The sequence below is a fragment of the Cucumis melo genome, chromosome 1, assembly GCF_025177605.1.
Source record: "Cucumis melo cultivar AY chromosome 1, USDA_Cmelo_AY_1.0, whole genome shotgun sequence".
Classification (NCBI taxonomy): domain Eukaryota; kingdom Viridiplantae; phylum Streptophyta; class Magnoliopsida; order Cucurbitales; family Cucurbitaceae; genus Cucumis; species Cucumis melo.
In genome coordinates, this window is record NC_066857.1 from 12,507,151 (window position 1) to 12,524,157 (window position 17,007).

Below are 17,007 nucleotides of genomic sequence, written 5' to 3' on the forward strand. Positions count from 1 at the left end.
AACGATTTCAATATTCAATAATATTATAGTTTTAGTTTCCTAAATGTGCACAAGTCAACATAATTGAAAATTAATATCATCTACACATTTATGACGTGTTTTAATAATTTCCAATGAATTGGGATGATGTCTCTGTTAACTATATATATGTGTGTGATAAAACTAATCAATTATAGAAGTTTTTGATTTTTTTTTTTTTAATTTTAAGTTAAGTTTCCCTAAAATATAGACACATTAATATGAATTTTTTAAACAAAAAATTAATAATTTTTTTTTTAAAATTCAATAATATAATTTTAGTTTATGTCCCATTGAACTCTAGATTCTAATATCAAATCGGAATTTATACATTCATAAGCAATGACATGTTTTGGGTTCATATCACTCCATAATTACTAAAATTTAAAAAAATTTGGAAATTGCTGAATGAATAAAGTAAGAAAGTGATAATATATATTCATATTTCAATGAATTTTTGTATAGAGGTTTTAATTAAGTTTGAGAGGATGCATGTATTAGGAAAATAAAGAGGACCATATCTCCTGTAATAATTTAAGAAATATCTTTGGCTTATATCCCCTAGCTTTTGTAGGTTTTGATTTTTTTTTCTGCCAAAAAGTTAGTCCACAAGACCTACAACCCTAATTAATTAATGATTAGAATATTTTTTAAGTTCAAAATTGAACCTTGATTTCTGGGAGTGAGATTAAAAAATATCACAAGATTAAAAAGTAGTAATCACTAGTTAAATAATCATCAGTTAAAGTTCATTGTCTTTCAAATTAATAGATCGCCTTCATCTTTTTCTCTTTTTTCATTTTTTTTTAAAATTTCCCTTTGTAAGAAGAACAATTTTTTCAATGTTCAACTTTTGTTGGGAGATAGCTATAAACACATCTTGATGGTCTCAATAATGTTCGAAGTATAGATAAAATTTTTGTTGGAAAACTATTTGTCGACACGAAATTAAATAACGTTGAGAGAATGTTTTAACTCTTGACATCAAATATATAGGTTGACATCAAGTGCGTGTGTGTCATTATTTCTTTAATTTTAGTTTTCGTGACCTAAAATAAGAATCCAAATCACTAATCGAGCAAAATAGAAGGATTTTTACATACATTCAAGTTAACCAAGATCGTTTGAAAATAGTGTTTGCTATGTATAGAGAAGTGTGTTATTATTTACATATTATCTATAGTAACTTGATTATAATTACTTAATTGGTCTACAAAAATATATCTCGAGTCACATAAGAGAAATGACTTGACATGTCATGAGTTAGAGTCACAACCCAAAGCATTGAAGTTACCTACAATTTAATGAAAGTTGAGCTATTAGAGCACATTATATTATATAAAAAGAAATAAAAGTATGAAAAACTTTCTAACCCAAAATTAAAAACTAATCTCCCAACCCAACTTTCAAGTAATCCATAACTTCAACCCACGTCTCGTACAAAAAATTGAACTTATTCAAACTTAAAACATAACAATCGCAACAACGACACATGGGAACCCCTAGTCTAAATTTGATGAATAAATGTAATTCATCCTCTTACAATTTATAAACATAAATACTTAAAAGATAATTACCTAAAACAAAGCTATATGATTTTACACCCAACCCCACCACAAACACATAAACTTAAGAACAATCTAACAATTCATTCCACTTTATGAATCTTGCAAAAGAGTGGTAGTAACTAAATTTGGTCGAAGCTATATGATTTCTACCTAATCACCACAACATATACCAAAACCACAAACACACAAAGGTCGGATAGTTTGGATGGTTCACGACTCTTCTAAATCTCTTGTTCTTGTTGATTGCGATAGGGTACACATCTGATGGTGCATTAAGCTTCTTAAGGCTCTGACGGTTGTAAGAGGCTTGACTGTTTTTATTAACTGTTTTGTCTTTGTCTCTCAGACCCCTATTTTGGTTGAGTAATATGATAGTAATGAAGCTTGTTAATGCTTTGTTTGATGAGAGTTTGGATTTGTCTGAGCTTTTGAAGTTTATTGAAGATATATTGAGGCTTTGGCTTTGTCTTCCTAGGTGTGTTTCTTTGTATAGTGTCTGCGCTCAACAAATAAGCTTGTTCATTGTTTGGCTCAGGTGGTCGTGTTTTGTTTCCTCTTCTTCTTCTTCCTCCAAAAAGAGGTGGGTAGGGCTTCTTGTATAATTTTGGCATGGATTTCCTTTGCCTTTGTTGGTGAGACTTGTGTTCTTGGTTTGTTTTTCTTAACGAAGTTTATTTTAAGAAAAAAAATCGAAACAAGTCATACCACTTTAATGAATCCTACAAAACAATGCTAGTAACTAAAATGGAGTTCCCAAGGCGTTGATTTAAGGCGTTGCTTCCATGATGATTGGAGTAGAATTATGTTCTCTCTAAAAAGGCAATCAGAAATGGAGTTCTCCTACAAACCATTCCAAGCTGACAAAGCCATACTCTACCTGTCACCTGACCATGCCAAGCTTCTATGCAGTAATAAAAGTGCAAATGGTTGGTCCACGATTGGAAACTACCAAGTAAAGTTTGAAAGTTGGGACCCAAATTTACACTCCTTTCTCTCAGTGATTCCTAGTTATGGTGGCTGGCTATGTTTCAGAGTATCCCACTTCACTTATGGAACTACAATACTTTTCATTACATTGGAATGGCTTGTGGGGACTTTCTTGCAGTGGCAAAAGAAACCTTGGAGTTGGATAAACTCATTGATGCCAAGATTAAAGTTAGGTATAATTATACAGGTTTTGTACCAGCTTTTGTAGTAATCACTGATGATCTCGGTGAGAACTTTATAATCAATACAGTTCCACCTCCTGAAGCCAGATAGTTTGTGAAAAGAAGTGTTAGAGTACATGGATCCTTTGAAACAAAGGCTGCCGATCAGTTTGATGAACACAATCCTATGGCAGAGGTCTACACCTACAATGGTTTCCAAGCAGTCCCATCGGTAATAACCAAGTCACGCGGTGGTTACAATCACCTCAGTTCTGACAAACATTCTCTTTCAAATCCCACAAAAACCAAGAAAGACAGTTCATCAGACTCCGAATATGATCCTTCGACTAGAAGCTGAGTGAAAGAACGAAAGAGTAAGGAAAGGCTATCCTCATCATAAATGATCAAGATCCTTGTCATTACTCCAAGAGATAAAAAAGAATCTCAAAAAGAAAAGTCTCCTTCATGTCTCCAGGATGCAACATTTCTCTCAGTTCAGACGGATAAAAATATTGAAAGAAAATCAATGGAGATCTCTGCTATTAATGAATCACCTGAAAAGAAAGGGAACCCTCGTAACAAATCCAAGATGAAGAGATTTTACAGGATAAAAAAAGACTCCTAAGTATTAAACGAAAATCCTAAGCAAAATTCAAAAGAAAGTGAAGATGGAAACAAGCCTATGAATTTAATGGTAGATATGGGGCCCATCTCTCCTTTAGACTCATTGATTTTCTCCGAAAGCAACCAAAGGTTAGAGTTAAATAACAACTTGCTGAGTGCAAATATAGAAGAGGATAATTACAGCATGCGAACCCTGCAAAAGAAAGTGAAGAAAGTCTCCTTCCAAAAGTTGAAAATTTGAACAACAACACTACAACTGGAAGAACAAAGGACTCAAGCATCGACAAAGATAAGGAAGATGACAGAGCTTTCAAGGAGAAATTGGTGAATTCGCTAAAAGACAATGAGCTTAAGCTGTCTCCAAAATATGCCTCGAAAATTCCAAGCTCCTTAAACTTTCCTGTACTTATAACTGATCAAATGGATGTTTGAGACCATGGGCCTTTGGGGGATAAGGGTAATACATGAAGTTCATTTGTTGGAATATTAGAGGGTTAGGCTCTCCCTCAAAAAGAGTCTCAATAAAAAAATCTAATTTCCTCTTATGATCCTGATTTTGTTATCCTCACTAAAACAAAAATTAGAAATTTTCAAATGCTTAATGTTAAATTCCTATGGAGCAAGACTGGTGTAAAATGGCTAGCTCTTCCTTCAGCTGGTTCATCTGGTGGTATTATTGTTATGTGGAATGACATCAAATTCAAAGTCAATGACATCAAATTGGGAACTTATTCTATTTTCTTAAACTTTTGCAATTTGGATGGTTATTGGTGGCTCACCTCAGTGTATGGTCCCTCTAGAAGCAGTGACAAAACTAATTTTTGGAATGAACTAAAGCTCCTTCAATCATAGTGCCTTCCAAATTGGTTGTTGGTTGGTGATTTCAATATTATTAGATGGGAATCAGAGACCAATGCAAAAAACATTGACTTCAGAAACATGACACTTTTCAACAACTTCGTTTAGGAAAATGAGCTCGTTGACCCCCCTCCATCAAACAATAAATTCACGTGGTCAAATCTCAGAGTAAATCCAACATTTTCTCGCCTTGATCGCTTCCTTTTTACATTAAGATGGAAATAGATATTCAATATTCACTCATCAAGAACCTTGCAAAGAACAGTATTTGATCAATTTCCTATTGTCTTGGAATCGCCTCATATCAGCTGGGGTCCTTGCCCCTTCAGACTTAATAATATCTACCTAAAGGACAAGGAATTTAGGAAAAACTTTCGAGGTTGGTGGAACAACTCCAAACATGACAGCTTCCCTAGTTATGCCTTTATCCAAAGACTCAAAAAGCTCTCTAAATATTTCAAAGATTAGCGAGGCAACAAAGTAAATCAATATGAAGCCAACAAAAAAATTCTTTCGAAAGAAATTGATTCGATTGACAAGCTAAAATTTCAAGGAGAGTTATCTGAATCACACCACTTGAAGAGGATTTCCCTTAAATCTAATTTGCTTAGCATTGAAAATAAATAGGCTCAGATTTGGCATCAAAGATCTAGATAGAAATGAAATTTTTTTGGGGATGAAAATAATGTTTACTTCTACAGAGTATGCACTATAAACCAATGGAAAAATTTGATCAAATCCCTTTGCGATCCTAATGGTAAAAATCAAGATTCAATTGAGGTCATCTCAAGTGTTTTCCTGTCTCACTATCAGGATCTTTTTTCTAAGAAGGACAATGAAGAAGTCCTTATTGACAACTTGGATTGGAAGCCTATCTCCTCCTCTCACCAAACTCAACTTTGCAAGCTCTTTGATGAGTATGTAATCAAGAGAACAATCATCCCTATCAACAATGAAAAGGCTCCAGGTCCAGATGGTTTCACTCTGCTCTTCTACAAAAAACATTGACAAAACCTAAAGGGAGATTTGTTGAATGTTTTTCAGGACTTTCACAAGAAAGGTATTATCAACAACAATGTCAACAACACATATATTGCCCTCATCAGTAAAAAAGACAAATGTATTCTCTCTTCAAACTACATACCCATTAGCTTAACAACCTCCCTTTACAAGATTATGGCAAAAGCTCTAGCAAATAGACTCAAAGTCACTCTAGTTGATACAATTGCAGAAAATCAAATGGTATTCATCAAGGAAAGAAAAATTACCGATGCAATCCTCATTGCTAATGAAGCAATTGACTGGTGGAAACAAAAGAAAACGAAAGGTTTTGTTCTCAAGCTAGACACAGTAACTAAACTTGGCGGAAGCTATATGATTTCGACCTACCCCACAAACGAACAAAAGCCACAAACTTAAAAAACAATGCAACTAACGATCAAACTTAGCTTGGCCAAAGTTATTTGATTTCTTACCCACCCCTCTACAAAACACACAAAAGTAACAAACAATTAAGGGTACCATAACACTATAGGATAGCCAACCATTCATTTCTCCTACAACTAATAGTAAAACATAGCTACTTTGCCACCGTCGTTTCAGAATAGCAACAAATTGGCTGATATCGTACGAAGCATACTACAATTTTAACATCAATTAATCATACCTAATTCACTTCTTAATCATACCTAATTCATTACTTCTTCTCTTCGTTCACTTTTTTTTTTCAATTCTTCAATTTGTCTCGCATGTTCCTCTTTCATTTGTTTTTTATACTATTCAACTTTCTTCAATTTTAATTGAGATTCTTCCAAATTAACTTTTAGTTCGCACACTTTCATATCATAGTTTGATTATATTTCTACGATAGATATAGTTGATGAGTTGCTACCTTTCATAGATTTAGGTTTGGGGTCCATCAAAGCTTTTAATGTGGTTGGATATCGTGTACTCAAAACCGTATCAAATATTTCGTCCATGTTAGTGGTTGACTCTTCTAGATTGGGGTTTGATTGCAATTTTAACAATTGAAACGACGTATAGTTAAATTGTTTAAATTACAAATGACTAAACTAATTTAAAACTAAAATTGTTAAAAATAAAAGCAACCTGAGTCATGGACATTCCATTTTTAGAGTGTGTTTCCTTGAACAGGTTAATACGTTCCACCAATCGACTTTGTTTTATCTATAATTCAGAATGAATGCACATACATGTCTTTTTCCCTTGTCATATTACATTATCCCTCACTTTTTTGTAGTAGGCAAAAAAATATTCATGTACTTTAACAAGTATTGTGTTTATTGTCTAACATTATAATATGTATTAGTGACCAAAGACATTTGTGATAGACTTTATTATACTGAACAAAATTAAACAAGTATTGTACTTTAACAAATACTCAAAGAATATATTAAAACAAGTAGTCATACTAGTTATAGTAAATAAGATTTATTATAATATCTATATAATTGTGCATTTGAAGTTAAATATATGTACATGCATCTCTCATCTACTATGATTGGGGTAGTGTAACAAAATACACAAAGAGTGAATTTTGTTTGTCGAAATCTATTATATTCTTTTAAGTGCAGGAATGTCCGATCTCATATTACTACATAATTTTGGGGATAATAACTAAAGTGTATAGTAACATTATTTTTGAAAACCTATAAATATAACAAAATCTACCAATAAGATAGACTCTATATGGAAGACTTCTATAAGTGATTTGGTCTATTATTGAAGACTCCTACAAATGATATAATCCATCCTTGATAGATTATGAGATTTAGATATAAATTTTCTCATTTTTGCAGTCACTTTTTGTATTGTGTTATATTTACAAATATTTTCTGATTTAATTGTTATTTTGCAATATTTTTTTGTTTAACATTTATTTTATTTACTTGAAATTTATGATAAATTTTGATCAAACAAAATAACTTGCAATTTAAATCATAATAGTTTTTTAAAATAATTAAATTATAGTAAAAAATATATTAAATATTGATAAAACAATGTTTGAAATAATATGCATACTATTTTATTTCTCCTTTTTAAGTATAATATTCATAGAAAGAGGATTAAACCTCTCATCTCTAAGATGGAAGATCACGATAGTAACCGTTGAACTAAGATATGTTTACTACTTTAGACGTTAATTAAGTAACAACAATTGGTATAATTTTATCAAACGTAATAATTTGCATCGAGGGGTTTACAATTAAATTAAAATTTTGATGTTTCTAGGGACACAATTAACATCTATTTAATTATATATAAAGATATCATATTTTAAGAAAGGAAAAAAATTAAGTAGTTAATACTTTAATTTTTTTTTATTTGTTTGTTTGTTTTAAATGAGAAGTATAAAGTGATTGTAATATTGATTGTTGTACATCTGAAGACATGAAAGAAGAAGAAAAGACAACATTATACACTTAACTTTTGAGGAACATACTAAAATTATTCTTATCTAATTTGTTTGTTTTGAAATAATTAAAAATTTTCATTACATATTAAATACGTATTTTGACACACACTATAATTAACCTATAATTATCCTTTAATTATTATGAATTGCTGGGTAGAAGGAGAAAATTAATTAATTTAAAACTATATGACATATAAAAGAAATTAAAAAAATAACACTTTTATTGATTACTTATTTCATAATGTTGTCAACCACATTGCATGCCAAGGCTTTATCATTCTATGTATTTAAGAAGATGAGAAAGAGTACTCTATTGTTTCCCTATTTGGAATGTAATTATAATGCTCTTTGGTTGGTGGGCTGTTTTATTCTCTCCTTTTTCTTTTATTTCTTATGTTTTTTTTTTTCCTCATCTCAAATATATATATTTTATTTCGTTTGATATAACCACAAGTTTTGTTTAGTTCAACAATTAATTATAGAGTGAGATTTGAACTGACCATCTTCAAAATGCTAATTAGTAACTTAAGAGTATATACACTGTTGACTAGTAATAGTATATATGTGTATATATATTACTGCTTTTTCTTTCTAATGGCTGTTAATCAGTAGTTCAGTGTAGGTTGAAATCTTATTAGAGAGCATAATTCAATTATTAATATAATAATCTATAATTTCTACGGTGAATTTAATATTTGAATTTTTTAAAAAAACTACTAAAATATTGAAACTAATTATAAAACGTTACAAAATGTATAGAACCCTCTATTTTAATTTTTAAATATATTATTATTATTATTATTATTATTATTATTATTATTATTATTATTTTCTTACCAAAATATATAATAAACAGATATATTTGTTAGAGCATTATTCTCTCCCTAATTAAATATATTGTCCAAATAAAACAATTATAACAATTATATTTTTTTATAATATGATTATTTTTATTTTTCTCCCTTAATAAGATATTTCTCCCAAATACAATTATATATAATTATCAAATCATCAATAAAATATTTACTCCACAATTTAATTAAATAACATTCATAATTATTTAAATTTAATTCAATTTCAACAAAACAAAAAAATCTACGACTTTACTTAAACCTCGTGATATACAATTTAATCAAATTCTCAACAAACACTCCAAGCTAAAATCTCTAATTAATTAAATATTCATCCTACAAATATTTAATTAATTTAAATTCCTACCAAATCAAATAATTTTTATAAAATGAATCCAGAATAATGTCCAATAAATTAAATCTAATTAAACAAGACTAGGATAATTAATTTCAAAATTATTTTAATTTTGGGACGTTTCATACTAACCATTCTTCTTAATAATTATCTAAAATGAAGGGACCATTTAGTTTTAGTTTAAGTTTTTGAAAAATAAGACTACCTTCATTGCATAAAAAAGTTGAATAGTTAGTTTAACATCCAGACACAAAAGCAAAGTTCTAAATACTACTTTTCTTACCTCAATTTGGTAAACAATTTATCAATCTTTTATTTTTGAGAATTAAACCAATTTGCTATACTTTTCTTTTAAATTATTTACATATTTCTTAACCATAATAATTGAATTGTTAGGTAACTTTCAAATTCTAAACCAGTTCTCAAAAACTATATATTTTTTTCTTAGGTTTCAAAATTTGATTTGATTTTTTAAAGCATTAAAAAAGAAGAAAACAACAAAAAGAAGTTTAAAAGTATAATGGATGAGTGTTCCTAGGTTTAATTAATTTTTAAAAAACTAAAACTTATATGGATACCAAATGTGTTCATAATTCTCAAAACTTAGTTAAATCGATTTTTAAAAACATTAGTAAACAGTGGATCACAAACAAAACCAATACGTTTAAAAACTGCAATAAATGTTTAATAAGCTTGATTTAAAAATAAAATAAAATGAAGAAGTAATTGTAATGAGTTAATCAATAAAAATCACCATTTGTTTTACTCTATAGTACAATCGGATGATATTAAAATTAAGTTCAAATAATTACTGAACTCTTGAAAATTACCATTGATTATACATAAATAATTTAAATGAAAGTTTGGTAAATGTTTAAGTTTTCATCCATAGTTATATTTTTCTAACTTCTTCATTATTCAATGGAAATTATTATAACAATAATGATAATAATTGAAGATATTTTTAGGGTTTCATCCATTATTGTTCCTAAATCTCCCTACATGGCTACACATACCTTCCCATTGTACCCTTCCTAAGCAAAATTCCATTGATCTTTAGATTTCCATTCAATAATGTGAAATAAAACAAATCTTTTATCTGTTTGTTGGGTTAATTACATTATAATATTTAGATAGTTGATTGATATGTGATAATTTTACCCAAAAACTTTCAATCATTTAATTTCTACACCTATTATTATAGAATTGCTGTTGATTATCAGGCTAGAACACTTTAATTTGTTAATCCACTCTTTTAAAATACATAATTACCAAACCCTCTCAATTAGTCATAACCCCAAAAATAACATAATGATTTGTGTAAAACTAATCAAAAGTGGTGAAGGTGCTTTGTAATTAATGACTGTTCTTGAGTATATAATATGTGGGTTTAATTAATTAGAGATATATTAATCAGTGAGCAACTATCCATCCAAATTATATATTCTTTCATTTTCATTAATTATTACCAACTTCATTACTGATCAATACATAACTTTTATATATATATATATATATATATATATATATATATATATATATATATATATATATATATATATATATATATATATATTTATGGTTATATTAAAGTTAACCTAATCTATCTATCAAAGTTGGATTATTATTAATTCCATATTACGCACACCATCATATCCCCTTGTATAATTGTTCACTTTTAAAATTACTTTAATGTGGTAATTAATTAACTCACTCTCTTTTTTAAGCCATGAATATAATTAAAGTCTCTTTGCATAATTACACTAAAATTTTAACATAATTAATATGAGTGTATGGTTTTAGTCATTCCTATCCTATATATTAAAATTTTGGGTTAATACTTATGAGAAGTAGAATATAATTAAGAGAAATAGAATATAATTAAGAGAAATAGTAAAAGATAGAACATTTTGACAAAATATTTACACTTCATAACAAAAATAAGTAATTAAATTTATCTTTTAGTAATTTTGTTTTATGATGTGTAAATAGTTTGTTAATTGTTTCTATTTTCGAAAAAACCCCATTAATTAACTATTGGAAATTAAATTTTTTGTGTAATTCTAAAATACATGTAAAAAATTTGCTTTTTTTTTTTTTTTGAAATAATCTATTGTAATTTTATGAAACTTAGAATTAGATGATAAAAGAAACTTTTCAAAAAAATTAATAGCTAAAAAGAGCTTTTGACCAAATAATCATCTCCTTCTATATTGAGTAATCAATAATGGGTTTGATATCATTTTTAGAGAAAAAATTAATAGTTTAAAGTCGGGTTTTGATAAAGCTTATTAAAAGAAAATTAGATGATAAAAGAAACTTTTTTAAAAAACTAATAGCTAAAAAGAGCTTTAAAATATTCTTATTAATTTAAAAACTAATTTTTGAAGAAATTCTAGAATGAGAGATTATAAAAAATTGACTTCCTTACAAAATTTTATTCATAAAAAAATTTTAAGATCGAACCATTCAAATTGGAAACTAAATGTTATTAAAAAGTAATCAAATTAAAATCGAATGTAATCTCAATTTAATAAGGAAACACATTTTTAGAATTAAAAATTAGAATATTTAAGAATAGAAAAGAATAAAAAAATTTGTTCGTAAAAAAATAATCAAATTAAATAAGAAATGTGAGTTTAATAAGGAAAATTGAAAATTGGAAATTAAGATGTTTCATGGAAATAAATATATGAAAAAGAATAAATAAGTTTAATAAGGAAAATATTTTTAGGATTGGTATTTAGTTATTAGATATTTAATATATATATATATATATATATGTACAATTTAATTATGAAATATATTTAATATATATATAAAAAGAAAAACAATAAAGAAGAGGGGGATGTTTGATCAATTATGAAACATATTTAATATATATGAATAAAGGAAAAAACAGAAAAGAATAAATTTTTAATAAGGCAATAATCAAGTTAAAATTAGAAATATGTATAAGAAATTTGTTTCCTTAAATAAGAAAATTTGATATTTTCACGTAAATCTTTCATTTTAAAGTTTAAGAAAATTTGACAATGTAATTATATATATATGTATATATAAAAGAAAAACAATAAAGAAGATTACAAAAAGATGACTTTGAACTATTTACCAAAAATAAGCTCCAAAATAGTTAGTAAAAGAAAACGTATTTTTGAGAAATTAATCAGTTTTAAATACTAGACCGACCATCAAATTGAACATCTAATTATATTAGAAAAAAGAAGAAAGGAAAATAACATTAATGCAACCCAAATAATTTATAATTCAAAATTCTTTTTTATTAAGATATATTGTTCAAAAGTGTTTATATAATTCGTCATCTTCTAATTAAACAGATCCAAAATTTTCAATATAAGAGTGGTGACAATTACTGGAAACTCGTGAGGTCAAAAGTCATAGAAATTCTTATTTTAACTATATATCAAACCTAAACCATCATTTTTCTTCAAAGTTCTAATTAAATATACATGCAATTTGATTAACAAATAATTAAAGGGTAACCAACCCTATACATAAATATTGTTAGAGAAACAGTTAAGTTGATGATTAGGTTCTGTTTTTATAGTTTGCATTAGGAGCCAAAACTAGGGTTAATAATATTAATTAAGCATTGATTTACAACATTTATCAAAATCCGGCGGAAATCTAGGACTTTCTTCTCTTATGCATGTGACCCCCAATATTTACATACATTTCTATTTCTGCCCCATTCTTTTTATTTTTTTACCTTTCCTTTATTCTAATTTTTCTTTATCCACTAATAATGCAATCCAATTAAATAATAAAATATAACAATTGTATACAATAAATATATATATATATATATATATATATATATATGAATATTATGATTTTTAGCCCTTTTGTTCTTTATAAATATCCAACTCTCTTAAGCCATCCACACTTTTCATCCATAACTTTAGTACCCTCTCTTCACAAAAGCTTTTCTTTCTCCCAAGCTCTTACCCATAAAATCTTCAAACCCTTCCCATGACTCCTAAGGGCGACAACGTCGTCGTTTCCAACATGAAACTCGAAAGAATGCTCAGCATGAAAGGAGGTAAAGGTGAAACAAGTTATGCTAACAACTCTCAAGCTCAGGTATCTTTTCCATCTTGTTTTAAATAAACGATCTATATATAATTAATAACAAGGAAAAGAAAAAAAAAAAAAAAGACTATATTTATTCTTAAGTATATGATTTCGAAATTAAGTTATGTTGGTCCTAGGTTTGTGTTCCTTGAAACATATACAGCTAAAAAAAATGTCTATGAAATTCTTTTTTCTCCAGTTTAGATGAATATTTAGGTGCATCAGTATTACTCTAATATTTATGTCTTTCGTTCAATTATCTAATATCATTTCTCACATGACAATTTTTTAAAAATATAACCTTTAAAATAGGTTGCTTAAAAATGGGACAAATTCAAGATACACTTGAGTTTTATGAATCAGCCAAATCACGACTCAAGAAAACCGACATAATAATTGTAGGTCTAAATTTGAATGGATGTAACTAAAAGTTGAAAAACAAAATGTAGGCTCAACATGCCAGATCGATGCTTCATCTTCTAAAAGAAACATTGGACGGAGTTCATTTAAACTCGCCGGAAGTGCCGTTCGTGGTGGTGGATCTCGGCTGCAGCTGCGGCAGCAACACCATTTACATCGTGGATGTCATCATAAAACACATTATAAAGCGCTTCGAAGCTTTGGCCGTCGACCCGCCGGAGTTCACCGTCTTTTTCTCCGATCTCCCTGGAAATGACTTCAATACCCTCTTCCAACTCCTCCCACCGTTGGCCACTTACGGCGGCAGCATGGAGGAATGCCTCGCCGCCGACAACCACCGCTCCTACTTTGCTGCTGGCGTTCCTGGCTCCTTCTACCGTCGTCTATTTCCGGCTAGATCCATCGACGTTTTTCACTCCGCCTTTTCCTTGCATTGGCTCTCTCAGGTATAATTTCTCTCATTATACATGTGTGTTTTTTCCTTAAAAATTAGAAGACTCAACTTTAATTTATATTTGATTAAATGTGATTACCATTTTCTCAATTTCAAAAAATTATTATTCATGCTATATTGGTATCTTGCCATTTGGTTGAATGACAAAAACTTGAAAGTGTACGATTGATATTTTGTATGGTCTATTTATTTTTAATTATATATATCAATATATGCATGGTTATCGACATTTAAAAAAAACGTTAATTTTGACTTTTTCTTTGTGTTTTAGGCGGGGTTTAATTTTAGTATTCCCGAGGAGTATTAATGAAACCTTTTTTTTTGTCTTTTTTAAAAAATTATTGGAATCTTTGGAATTTTGAGAAAGAGAAGAAAAAGTTGATAAATTTTTTCATATGTTTACTTAACCATTTGAAACTTTTTTTTTTTTTTTTTTCATTGCACGAAATCTTGTATCTATATCAATCTAATTTTGTTATCTACATTTAGTTTTTCTTTTTATTTCATTTGAACTATGTACGTAGTTCACTGTATAATAATGTCTGGAAGTGCTTTTGACCTACTCAACAAAATTAAAAAAAACAAACTTAAATTTTCTTTTTGAAATATTTCAAAGCATATACATAGTTTAAGAGAACAAAATATGGAAGAAATGTGAGGTAGAGAGAATTTATGATTGAGTTGTAGGTGCCGGAGACGGTGGTGGATGGAAGATCGATGGCGTACAACAGAGGGAGGGTGTTCATCCACGGAGCAAACGAGGCGGCGGCGGAGGCTTACCGGAAGCAATTTCAGACGGACTTGGCAGAATTTCTGTGGGCCAGGGCTCAGGAGCTGAAGAGAGGTGGGTCCATGTTCCTTGTCTGCTTGGGCCGGACCTCCCTCGACCCCACCGACCAAGGCGGAGCCGGCCTCCTCTTTGGGACCCACTTTCAGGATGCTTGGGATGATCTTGTCCAAGAGGTACATTTTCTCCTTCTTTTTCTTTTGGAGTTTTGCATGAATTTATTTTCTAATTAATTTAGACGAAATTGTCTTACCAATTGAGTTAAAACACCTAAACCATTTCGATTAAATTGGAACTAAATTATTAAACTATTGAAATCAATAACAAATATAAGGGTCAAATAAAAAACCCTTAAATCGTGGATCAAATTGAATTAAGTATATATTTGATGAGCTATAACCTACGTAGCTAAACAAAACACATGAGGATCACCTTAAAAAGTTGTGGGATCATACTTTCTAAATCTATATTAACATAAATTTAATTGGTACATGTGTCCAAATCATAGGAAATAACCTAAATTTTATATAAAAAAAAAGCATGAACAGAATGTAAATTAAATCAATGAAACTTTTAGATAACAATTTTCAACTTTGTGAAATTCATACTCTTTTTACCTTCATAATTACTTTTGGCAAAGTATAGAAAAAAATTCATAAAATTTACTTTTTAATGTGTAGCTTGATATTTTAAAACATGAGTAAGAACACATAACAAAACGTTGAAACTTATGAATCTAAATAACATTAATAAGCTTAATTTAGTATTCATGGTATGGTATTAGAGAAAATAAGATATTTTCATTTTTTCTTTTTGTGTAGGAAATAAAAAGCATAGACATAATAATAGTTTTGTTTGATTGGGAAGTATCTTACGTAAAAATGGAATGTGAAAAATGCTCCCCACCATCTGCTCATATATGTTCTTTAGCAGACCAAAAAGCATAACTTAAAGCTTTCTCAAAAGCACACATCAAAATTCTATACTACTAATAATAATTGGGTGTTGCCGGTCCCTTACTAAACCCCCCGTTTTTCTTTTCTTTTTTCTTTTTTTTTTTTTATTATCATGAATTTCCATTGGTCATCATTAAACCCTCAATCATTTCTGGCCGTTTGATGCCTTGCTTTGACAACTCCATCCACCCGCCCACTTGTCGCAACCCAAATCATTGTGTTGGCAAGTCGTTAGTGGATAATCCCTCCCACATTATTGTATTATTGTTCATGGAATTTCATGCATTTTCCATTATATCTTCTTTGTTCTTTTTCAGCCAGGAATTAGTGAAATGAGATAATTTTTCATTATATCATACAAAGAATAAACACAAATGATCCTATTGTACTTTGTAAAACAGCGAAATGTCTATTTTCTTATAGCTTAATTTATTTTGTTTTTATAACTTTTTTCAAGTATTTTGATTGATAAATGAGTTTGTGTTAATGTTAATGTGCAGGGATTGATAAGCAATGAGAAACGTGATAGTTTCAACATTCCAGTGTATGCACCGAGCTTACAAGACTTCAAGGAGGTAGTAGAAGCCGATGGTTCATTTTCCATAAACAAACTTGAAGTTTTCAAAGGAGGTAGTCCATTAGTAGTGAACCAGCCCGACGATGCGGCAGAGGTTGGTCGAGCTTTGGCCAACAGTTGCCGGAGTGTCTCTGGTGTCCTTGTTGATGCCCATATTGGTGATCGGCTGAGCGAAGAGCTCTTTTATCGAGTTGAACGTAGAGCCACAAACCATGCTAAAGACCTTCTTGAAAAGCTTCAATTCTTTCACATTGTGGCATCACTTTCCCTTGCATAAACAAGAGACCAAAAAGACGAAAGAAAAAACAGATAAAAAGAAAAGAACAAAAAAAAAAAAAAAAAAAACACTGCCTTCATCTCTCTTTTGGTGTTTGGTCTGTCTTTAAAGGATATGATATATGTTACATAGGAAACAAAAGGAATCAAACATGCAAAAGAGAGGTCAAAGGAGCTGCCATTTTCTGTCTTTTTTTTTTCTTCTTTTGTTCATTATAACTTTGTAGTGTGATGTTTTGTGAGTCATTTTACTGACTAGTAGTTATAAAAATATGTGTTTATTTAGCATTAATGGACTTTTATTTTTGTTCCTTTTATGATACAAATTTTCAAATTTAACTAAGCTAAGATGATTAGTTTTTGAACAATGAGATTAAAATCAACCCTTAAGAACATTTTATGAAAGAAAATAGGAAATAAAACCTCACGTGGATAGTTTTAAAATAAGTAAATAAATGAATAAACAGATGATAAAATTCTAACTTGGAGTCCCCTAGTTAAAATTATAAAAGAAAATAAATGTGTAAATCATGAAATTTCCTATTAACAAACAGTTCAAAACAATCTAAAATCATATAAAAGTA

General features: G+C 29.1%; 1 protein-coding gene across 1 annotated transcript; it reads left to right on the forward strand.

The window, feature by feature from the left end:
* The first annotated feature begins 12,750 nt into the window (after positions 1-12,750).
* Positions 12,751-16,715, forward strand: LOC103490122 (indole-3-acetate O-methyltransferase 1). Its single transcript, XM_008449488.3, has 4 exons — positions 12,751-12,962; positions 13,403-13,819; positions 14,515-14,790; positions 16,071-16,715. The coding sequence occupies exons 1-4, from the start codon at positions 12,852-12,854 to the stop codon at positions 16,422-16,424; spliced, it is 1,158 nt and encodes a 385-aa protein (XP_008447710.1). The 5' UTR covers positions 12,751-12,851; the 3' UTR covers positions 16,425-16,715.
* Positions 16,716-17,007: the final 292 nt, after the last annotated feature.